At 41.0% G+C, this 10,803-nt stretch overlaps 1 protein-coding gene across 1 annotated transcript; it reads right to left on the reverse strand.

Moving 5' to 3' along the window:
* Positions 1-5,288: 5,288 nt before the first annotated feature.
* Positions 5,289-10,558, reverse strand: LOC140193169 (trypsin inhibitor ClTI-1-like). The gene is made up of 4 exons (XM_072250563.1): positions 10,487-10,558; positions 7,386-7,426; positions 7,183-7,292; positions 5,289-5,355 (listed from the first exon to the last, which is right to left on the reverse strand). Exons 1-4 carry the CDS (start codon positions 10,539-10,541, stop codon positions 5,310-5,312), a joined length of 252 nt encoding a protein of 83 aa, XP_072106664.1. The 5' UTR covers positions 10,542-10,558; the 3' UTR covers positions 5,289-5,309.
* Between the last annotated feature and the right edge of the window lie 245 nt (positions 10,559-10,803).

Consider the following 10,803-nt stretch of genomic DNA (forward strand, 5'->3'; position numbering starts at 1 on the left):
TTTCCTTGATCTCACTATTTGTTTCCCTTAATTCCAGAGACTTCATGACAGTTTCCCTGGTAAATACAGTCGCAAAAAAACCATTTAAGATCTCCCCCATTTCTTTTGGTTCAGTACATAGCCAACCACTCTGATCTTCAAGAGGATCAATTTTATCCCTTACAATCCTTTTACTCTTAATATACCTGTAAAAGCTCTTTGGATTATCCTTCACTTTGACTGCCAAGGCAACCTCATGTCTTTTTTTAGCCCTCCTGATTTCCTTCTTAAGTATTTTCTTGCACTTTTAATACTCCCCAAGCACCTTATTTACTCCCTGTTTCCTATTCATCTCATACAACTCTCTCTTCTTCTTTATCAGAGTTGCAATATCCCTTGAGAACCAAAGTTCCTTATTCCTCTTCACTTTGCCTTTAATCCTGACAGGAACGTACAAGCTCTGCACTCTCAAAATTTCTCCTCTGAAGACTTCCCTCTTACCGATCACATCCTTTCCGGAGAACAACCTGTCCCAATCCACGCGTTTTAGATCCGTTCTCATTTCTTCAAGTTTGGCCTTTTTCCAGTTCAGTACCTCAACCCTAGGACCAGATCTATCCTTAACCATGATCAAGTTGAAACTAATGGTGTTACGATCACTGGAACCAAAGTGCTCCCCTACACCACTTCTGTCACTTGTCCTAACTCGTTTCCTAACAGGAGATCCAATATTGCACCCCCTCTAGTTGGTACCTCTATATATTGATTTAGAAAACTTTCCTGAACACATTTTACAAACTCTAAACCATCTAGACCAGGGGTCCCCAACCTTTTTCGCACTGCAGACCGGTTTCATATTGACAATATTCTTGCGGACCGGCAGACTAGCGGGGGTGGGGTGATGGTAGGGTGGCCAATGAACAAGTGCAGCAGTCAAATACATTGGGTTGACGCCGAGAAAGACTACAATGACCATGAAGCCTTGCGCGGGCACCAGTGTGCATGCGTGTATGTGCCGACTTTTTTTTACAAATTGTTTTTGGCGATTCTGTTCAGGGAGGGGTGTTAATCACGGATGCAATATAGGTGATAAGTGGCTAATACACTCAATTTCGTTTCTAAAAGGGTTTATCTAACGAATTTAATATTAAACACACAGCGCATATTTTCCTTGCATGAATATAGCGATAAGTCAATTATCAAGGGAGGACAGGGGAGCTTGAAGTAAGTGTTGAACAAACTTCCAGTAGAAGTGGTCGAGGCAGGTTCGGTATTATCACTTAAAGAAAAATTGGATAGGTATATAGACAGGAAAGGAATGGAGGGTTATGGGCTGAGTGCAGGTCGGTGGGACTAGGTGAGAGTGGCGTTCGGCACGGACTAGAAGGGCAGAGATGGCCTGTTTCCGTGTTGTAATTGTTATATGGTTATATAAGTCAATAGCATCATAACATTTGGATATTAAACACACAGCCCATATTTTCCCCGTATGAACATATAAAATCATTGCAACACACCAATATCGCTGCATCAGTGGGAGCCCTGGGCTTCTTTCCCTGCAACAAGACGGTGCCATCGAGGGTTGACGGGAGACAGCGATACTCGAAGGAGGTTCCTTATGTCCAGTCTATTCCGCAATTTAGTTTTCGTTGCATTTATTGCAGAGATATGTTGGAAATGGAAGCAACGTTTTCAGTGCTTTTGTGGCTATCTCAGAATAGTTAGCCTTGACTTTGATCCAGAATGCCGGCAGAGATGTTATGTCAAACATACTTTCCAGCCCGCCGTCACTTACAAGCTCGAGGAGTTGATCTCCTTCCCGCGCTGACATGGTTGACGCATGCGTAATGACCTCGCGTGTGTTCAAGCTCAACAGTGGGCGTGACAGGGAATGAGGAAAGGTGCAGCTGACTCCTATCGCCAAATCATATCGTTTTCTCGCGGCCCGGTAGCAAGTGCTTTGTGGCCTGGTACCGGTCTGCGGTCTGGTGGTTGGGGACCGCTGATCTAGACCCCTAACAGTATGGGAGTCTCAATCAATATGTGGGAAATTCAAATCCCCTACCACCACAACTTTATGTTTCCTGCAGTTGCCTGCTATCTCTCTGCAGATTTGCTCCTCCAATTCTCGCTGACTATTGGGTGGTCTATAATACAACCCCACTAATGTGGCCATACCTTTCCTGTTTCTCATCTCCACTCATAAGGACTCAGTAGACAAGCCATCTAATCTGTCCTGCCTGAGCACTGCTGTAACATTTACCCTGACAAGCAATGCTACCCCCCCGCCCAACCTTTCATTCCTCTGCCTCTTATCACATCTGAAACATCGGAACCCTGGAATATTAAGCTCCAGTTCTGCCCCTCCTGTAGCAAAGTTTCACTAATTGCTATAACATCATAATTCCACGTGTCATTCCACGCCCTCAACTCGACTGCCTTCCCTGCAATACTCCTAGTATTGAAATATATACACCTCAGAAGAGTTTTAAAGATTTCTGTCTTTATGACAGAAGTTAACAAGTAAACGGTATAACGCTGCTGGCATTTCATATGTGACGAGATCAGGGTGGTGACAGGGAGTTAAATAGACCTATGACCTGGGGGAAGAAGATGTTCGTCATCCTAACAGTTCTTGTCTTAATGCTGCGATACCTCCTGCCTGATTGCAGGGGATTAAAGAGATACAGTAGTTGGATGGATGGCAGGGCTCATTGGCGATGCCGAGGCCCTGCACACACAGTGCTCCTGATAAATATCCCTGATGTTTAGAAGAGAGACCCCAGTGATCCTCTCAAACTTTGTAGAGATGTGGTCAAATGCCTTGCAAGTCCCATACCAGATGGTGACGCAGCTGGCCAGGATACTCTTGATAGTGATGCTGTAAAAATTCAGATATCCGTTACCCTGGCACTCAGGAAGTAGCATACCATTGTATTGTTTTGATCATCGGCATAAAAACTCCCGTCTGTCCCCTAACTATCCAAGTCTCCAATCAAACTTTCTGCTTGTCTCCCCAGGGTGTATTATGAGCCATGCATTGTGCCACAGACCTGAATGCGGCTGCAGCTCTTCTCTGAAAAGCCATGCTTCCCCACCTGCTCACCACACTACTTCGCAAGATCAAAAACAATATACTTGTTACTGAGGGGAATAGCCACAGGGGTATCTTGCACTCCCTTGCCTACACCCTCTACCTTTCTTGGTGGTCACCTGGCAACTTGCTGCCGAAATTTCTGGCGTGACTACCTCACTGAAGCTCTGGTTCCTGAAATTTGCAACATCACTGATGCTTCTGAGTGAGTCCAGCTCCAGCTCCAGCCACGTGAGGCAGGAGCAGTAGCTGTTCATATTTCCCACAAGGACACTGGACTTTGTACTGAACAGAAGGGTCTTGAGGTTCAAGTCAATAGCTCCCTGAAAGTGACGAAGATTAAAGATTAAAAATAATTAGCTTTATTTGTCAGATGTATATAGAAATACACCTTCAGTGAAATGGGTCATTTTTAGTGATGTGCTGGAGACAACCCATAAGTTTTGCCATTCAGCCTGTGGCAACCTAGCATGCTCACAGCATACTAGCCCTAAGTTGTGTGTGTATTTGGAATGTGGGAGGAAATGAGAGCTTCTGGAGGAATCCCACGCAATAATGGGGAGAACATGCAAACACTTTACAGACAGCAGTGGGAATTAAACCCCAATTTCCTGATCACTGGCATTGTAAATCATTCAGCTACCCACTACATACCAGATGCATAGTCTGATAGGGTAGTAATGAAAGCCTATGACCTACTTGCCTTCATTAGTTGAGGCGTTGAGTTGAAGTGCCAGCAAATTATGCTGCAGTTTTGTAAAACTGTGGTGAAGCAGGGTATTACCTTTAATTCTGGTTGCCCCATTACAAGAGCGATGTGGAGGCTTTCAAAGGGTGCAGAAGAGGTTTACAGGATGTTACCCAGTGGGCATGTGATGTGAGAAGAGATTAGAGCAATGGAGATTTCGGGGAGACCTGACAAGGGCATGCTTCTGTGCTGTACTGTGTTCTATGCTCTATGTACGTTGTTTATGTTCACTTCTGAACTGCTTCAAGGAATTTGTTTTCAGATTAGAAACACTAACTTGCTCTTTAGTGGATTGTCATCAAATCACCACACCTGACATTATACACCACCACGCAATCGCCCATCATCCAAGATAGAATACCTCTCTTCAAAACTATGCTTATGAAAAGAAATGTATTGGACAGGAGTGAGATATGCCAGCTAGTGGAATGGTGCTGCAGCAACAAGCTGGCACTCAACGTCATTAAGACGAAAGAGCTGATTGTGGACTTCAGGAAGGGTAAGTCTAAGGAATGCTTACCAATCCTCATAGAGGGATCAGAAGTGGAGAGAGCGAGCAGCTTCAAGTTCCTGGGCACAAGGTCTCTGAGGACCTAACCTGGTCCCAACATATTGATGTAGTCATAAAGAAGGCAAGACAGCGGCTATACTTCATTAGGAAAGTTTGAAGTGATTTGGCATGTCAACAAATATACTCAAAAACTTCTATAGTTATACCGTGGAAAGCATTCAGACAGGCGGCATCACTGTCTGGAATGGAGGGGGCTACTGCAATGGATCAAAAGAAGCTGCAGAAGTTTGTAAATCTAGTCAGCTCCATCTTGGGCACTAGCCTACAAAGTACCCAGGACATCTTTAGGGAGCTGTGTCTGAGAAAGGCAGCATACATTATTAAGGACCTCCAGCACCCAGGGCATGCCCTTTTCTCACTGTTACTATCAGGTAGGAGATACAGAAGCCTGAAGGCACACACTCAGCGTTTCAGGAACGGCTTCTTCCCATCTGACTTCCGATTCCTGAATGGACTTTGAAGCTTTGGACACTACCTCACTTTTTTAATATACAGTATCTCTGTTTTTGCACATTTTTTAATAATCTATTCAATATGTGTAACTCACTTGTTTATCTATTATTATGTTTTATTTTATTTATTATTACTTTTTTTACTGTCTCTGCTAGATTATGTATTGCATTGAACTGCTGCTACTAAGTTAACAAATTTCACGTCACTTGCCGGTGATAATAAAACTGATACTGACTCTGATTCTGAATTAATGAACCTAACCCCACAGTGGAATCAATGGCATTGCTTTTCATGACAAAAGCTCAATTTTAAACAAATTTAAGCTATCCAGATTATTACACCGGTTTTTAAGAGAGTGAAAATAAAATCAAGGCATGGTAAGCAATTTTGCTGTTTATTTATCAAGAAGATTGTCATTGCATTTGCAAAAATGCGGTTTTCATTCTCGTGTTGAAATGTGTAAATCAGCAACGTCCTGGTTTACGTATACGAATGTTGGCCTTTCGTTGCCTGAAGAAGAATTAAGAATATTTATTGTGAGCTAGTGATTATTGAGTTTTTTGTTAACTTTGATTACTGGCAAAGTAGACTAACAGCTGAGCTCAAGGTTCTTTGATTACAAATTAGAACTTGAGAACATGTCTAAAGTTAGATAAACTTGGTATAAATTGAAAATGGCAGAACTTCAACATGAACATCTGAAACATGTTGATATATTCACACAAATAAGGCAATCATAAAGCTTTTATTCACTATCACATCCTTGGAATGTTTAAGTTCATCTGTATTTCTCCATCCACTAACTAAAGCATCATAATTAATTCAGCATTTAATTGTTAATATTCTTCGGACGGTGATAAATTAACTGATCTTAATTGTGCTCTACACTTTCAGATCCATAGTGGCCAATACACATTATCATTCATCGACCTGTAGTAGCAAATACATTTTAGTTTTCTGGGTATTCCCATCGAATTAGTGGTCATGAGTTCTCTCGGACCTTCTGGAACATCAGTGTTATAATTATGTTTCTGTGTACTTTCAGAATACAAATTATAAAGTGGAATTATTATTCTAGTAGAGCATAGCAGATCTGTAACCAATCTCCATCTGTGTGCCTCAGTTACATATTCCATATTATACTTCCTTGTCAACAAGCCGAATGGCTCAGTCTCAAATATCGATACCCTGTTTTTTACTGAGCAATGGGACACTGCTGGCATTTTCCTCAGTGACCAATGAAGAATTCAGAATGTTTAGAAATATGTGCAGTCACAGAAGTCCTGGATTCCTGCAAGGAGATCACTGCAGCTGCTAAAGTGTACTCTAATACTGGAGGTGTTCCACAGAAGAGTTCTAACTTCCTCCAGTTCCCCAGCAATTGCACTGCAGAATCTACCCACTGAGCCCTGCTGCTCTTTCACCTTCATTAATTCAAATGCAGAGGAACAGCTGTGAGTTAAGTTTCTGGTCATCTTTTGAATTAATTGCAGTATTTTTAAGACTCTTTTGGCATTTTAAAACACCTTCTAACGGTAATAATTAAAACAACAGTTTTATAGCTTTTAAATGTTTGTGAATATTTCATTAAAAAATTTGACAGTTTGATGAGGCAGGGAGCATGGTTTAGTAGCTTTCAGATAATTTCTATGGGTGGGATACTTCCCCATGGTGCCACTTACAACCAAAAGACCATCTGCATCACTGAGCCTCAGGTAAAAATCTGTTCTAAGTAAGTGCAGACCAGTGCAAAAAAATCTGCTGGAGGAACTCAGTGAGTCAGGCTGCATCTGTGGAGGCAGAAGGGTAGTCTAGGTTTTAGGTTATTGTCAGGTAATATCAGACTAAATTTTTGGCAGACAAAAAATATCGAGACAATTCTAAACTTTGGCAAGGTTTCTAAAAGGTCAGTAGGTCTGAAAACCATTCTGAGCCAATGTAACTCAGATTCATAATATTCTAAACTGTTAATATGGTTGGAAATTACATTCACCATTTCTCAGAATTTTTCAGATACATTCTGCCAGTCTTATTCATTTATGATATATGAATCTTTAAGTTAGATTTGTTTTATTGGTAATACTTCCAATATGAAAATAGTTTACTGATACAAAATTCAATAATTTTGTTTCCTAACTTATTGAGAGATTTTTAAATTTTCTGTTTGATTTATAGCATGCCTACACATGGCAAAATATTGTTTGTAACTCATTTATATAATTTGTGTTATTATAAGAGATCCCACCATTACTTTTACAAATAGACTGTGCAATAGATTCAGGTGATCGATCTTTACTACTCATCTACCTCATCAAAAGAAAGAATGAATTTACTTACTTGATCTCCATGCACAGCACACACTCATTTGAGTAGGTATTACCATCTGTGCCACAGAGTGGAGCATAATTCCTTGGACATGCTGGCAAAATATATTTATCACAGGCCGGCTGTAAAGAATTAAAAATGTCACATCTCAATAATAGGAAACAAATTCTGGGAAAATCCTTTTAACTGTCATACGGCAAATCAAATAATCTTACTTGTTCCATTGCGTCATCAGTCTGACTACATACGGCCATACCTGAAAATACAGTAATTTTATTGTAACTGATGGATTAACTAAATTGATTTTGCAGCCAACATCTTTACGTGAAATGTAATGCAAGGCAATAACTCAAGATAATACATTAAAACATGCTGGAAACTGAAAGTGGTCTTTTGAAATCTAAGATGAAAGATTTATCAAAAATAATATCCAAGTATGTTAATTTAAAAACATTTCTTTTGTAACCATCATCTTGAGTCGCCACATAAGTTAATTCAACAAAGAAAATAGAAACAGAAACCTACAGCACAATACAGGCCCTTCGGCCCAAAAAGTTGTGCCAAACATGTCTCTACCTTAGAAATTACTAGGCTTACCCATAGACCTCTATCTTTCTAAGCTCTATGCACCTATTCAAAAGTCTCTTAAAAGACCCTATCGTATCTTCCTCCACCACTGTTGCCGGCAGCCCATTCCATGCACTCACCACTCTCCGAGTAAAACTTACCCCTGACATCTCCTCTGTACCTATTCCCCAGCACCTTAAACCTGTGTCCTCTTGTGGGAACCATTTCAGCCCTGAGAAAAAGCCTCTGACTGTCCACACGATCAATGCCTCTCATCATCTTATACACATCTATCAGGTCACCCCTCATCCTCCGTCGCTCCAAGGAGAAAATGCCGAGTTCACTCACCCTGTTTTCAGAAGGCATGCTCCCCAATCCAGGCAACATCCTTGTAAGTCTCCTCTGCACCCTTTCTATGGCTTCCACATCCTTCCTGTAGTTAGGCGACCAGAACTGAGCACAGTACTCCAAGTGGGGTCCGACCAGGGTCTTCTATAGCTGCAACATTACCTCTCGGCTCCTAAATTCAATTCCACGATTGATGAAGGCCAATACACCGTACGCCGTCTTAACCACAGAGTCAACCTGCGCAGCTGCTTTGAGCGTCCTATGGACTCGGATCCCAAGGTCCCTCTGATCCTCCACACTGCCAAGAGTCTTACCATTAATACTATATTATGCCATCATATTTGACATACCAAAGTGAACCACCTCACACTTATCTGGATTGAACTCCATATGCCACTCCTCAGCCCAGTTTTAAATCCTATCAATGTCCAGCTGTAACCTCTGACAGCCCTCCACACTATCCACAGCACCCCCAACATTTGTGTCATCAGCAAACTTACTAGCCCATCCCTCCACTTCCTCATCCAGGTCATTTATAAAAATCACGAAGAGTAAGGGTCCCAGAACAGATCCCTGAGGCACAACAGTGGTCACTGACCTCCATGCAGAATATGACCCATCTACAAGCACTCTTTGCCTTCTGTGGGCAAGCCAGTTCTGGAACCACAAAGCAATGTACCCTTGGATCCCATGCCTCTTCACTTTCTCAATAAGCCTTGCATGGGGTACCTTATCAAATGCCTTGCTGAAATCCATATACACTACATCTACGGCTCTACCTTCATCAATGTGTTTAGTCACATCCTCAAAAAATTCAATCAGGCTCGTAAGGCATGACCTGCCCTTGACAAAGTCATGCTAACTAGTCATATTATACCTCTCCAAATGTTCATAAATGCTGCCTCTCAGATTCTTCTCCAACAACTTACCAACCACTGAAGTAAGACTCACTGGTCTATCATTTCCTGGGCTATCTCTACTCCCTTTCTTGCATAAAGGAACAACATCCACCAACCTCCAATCCTCCGGAACCTCTCCTGTCCCCATTGCTGATTCAAAGATCATTGCCAGAGGCTCAGCAATCTCCTCCCTCACCACCCACAGTAGCCTGGGGTACATCTCATCTGGTCCCAGCAACTTATCCAACTTGATGCTTTCCAAAAGCTCCAGCACATCCTCTTTCCTAATATCTACATGCTCAAGCTTTACAGTCTGCTGCAAGTCATCACTACAATCACCAAGATCATTTTCCACAGTGAATATTGCAGTAAAGTATTCATTAAGTACCTCTACTATTTCCTCCGGTTCCATACACACTTTCCTACTGTCACACTTGATCGGTCCTATTCTTTCACGTCTTATCCTCTTGCTCTTCACGTAGAATGGCTTGGGGTTTTCCTTCATCCTTCCCGCCAAGGCCTTCTCATGGCCCCTTCTGGCTCTCCAAATTTCCTTTTTAGACTGCTTCCTGTTGGCCTTATAATATAGATCTCTAACATTAACTAGATCTCTGAACCTTCTGTAAGCTTTTCTGCTTGACTAGATTTATTACAGCCTTTGTACACCATGGTTCCTGTACCTTACCAGAACTTCCCCGTCTCATTGGAACATACCTATGCAGAACTCCACAGAAATATCCCCTGAACATTTGCCACATTTCTTCCATACTTTTCCCTGAGAACCTCTGTTCCCAATTTAAGCTTCCAATTTCCTGCCTGATAGCCTCATAATTCCCCTTACTCCAATTAAACCTTTTCTAACGTGTCTGTTCCTATCCCTCTCCAATGCTATTGTAAAAGAGATAGAATTATGATCCCTATCTCCAAAATGCTCTCCCACTGAGAGATCTGACACCTGACCAGGTTCATTTCCCAATACCAAATCAAGTACAGTCTCTCCTCTTGTAGGCTTATCTACAGAAATACTGTAAATATGTATTGCAAATTAAAAGACAATAATTGAAGGTCTGTATGAAATATTTAAACAAGCAGAGTCCTATTTTATTTCCAATAAATCCATACTGTAAACCTGTACTGTGTATAAAGTAACTCCCAGTGAACTGAAATCAGAAATGTGCACAACTTTTCAAAGGTCAGAACCTAATGGGGTAATCTAAGAAATTTACTTTGTCAGTAATTCACTATAAATCAATCCTTGCAGAGGGATGGATTTAGGAGCTATATATATATATCTATTTTCAATCAACTGGGCTGGCTACTTAAGTTAATTAGAAATGCTATTTTACTTTTATTCCATATGCAGATATTATTAATGTCAAAGTAATATGTTACTGAAATTGAAAACTGGTAGTTGTACGTTATAAAACAATGGCTTTTAAAAACTTACCAATCATTTTGAATATTGTGGTGAAATGCACCAATTTCTAAGTGATTGTACTCACCAGCAAAAGTGAAAATCACAAGGGTTGCAATGAGAAAATATTTTGTTTTCTTCATTTTGAAGTCTCTTGCTTTGCTTCGGACCACTCGGTATCAGCAGTATTTATATCTTTGCATGACCCCTAGTTACCATGTTTGTGACATCACTAGGTACATATCAAAGCATAATCCATTACATTATGTGCACCTGCATTAGTTATATGCTTGTTTCCTGATGTTGCAAATCACTTTCAAAGTTTTATTTTCAACTTGTTAACCTTCAAGTAAGTTTGTTTATCTGACGGGTATTAAGTAAGTTTTTCATAATCTACCTCAGCTT

This window comes from Mobula birostris, unplaced genomic scaffold (assembly GCF_030028105.1).
Source record: "Mobula birostris isolate sMobBir1 unplaced genomic scaffold, sMobBir1.hap1 scaffold_4105, whole genome shotgun sequence".
NCBI classification, from domain to species: Eukaryota; Metazoa; Chordata; class Chondrichthyes; order Myliobatiformes; family Myliobatidae; genus Mobula; species Mobula birostris.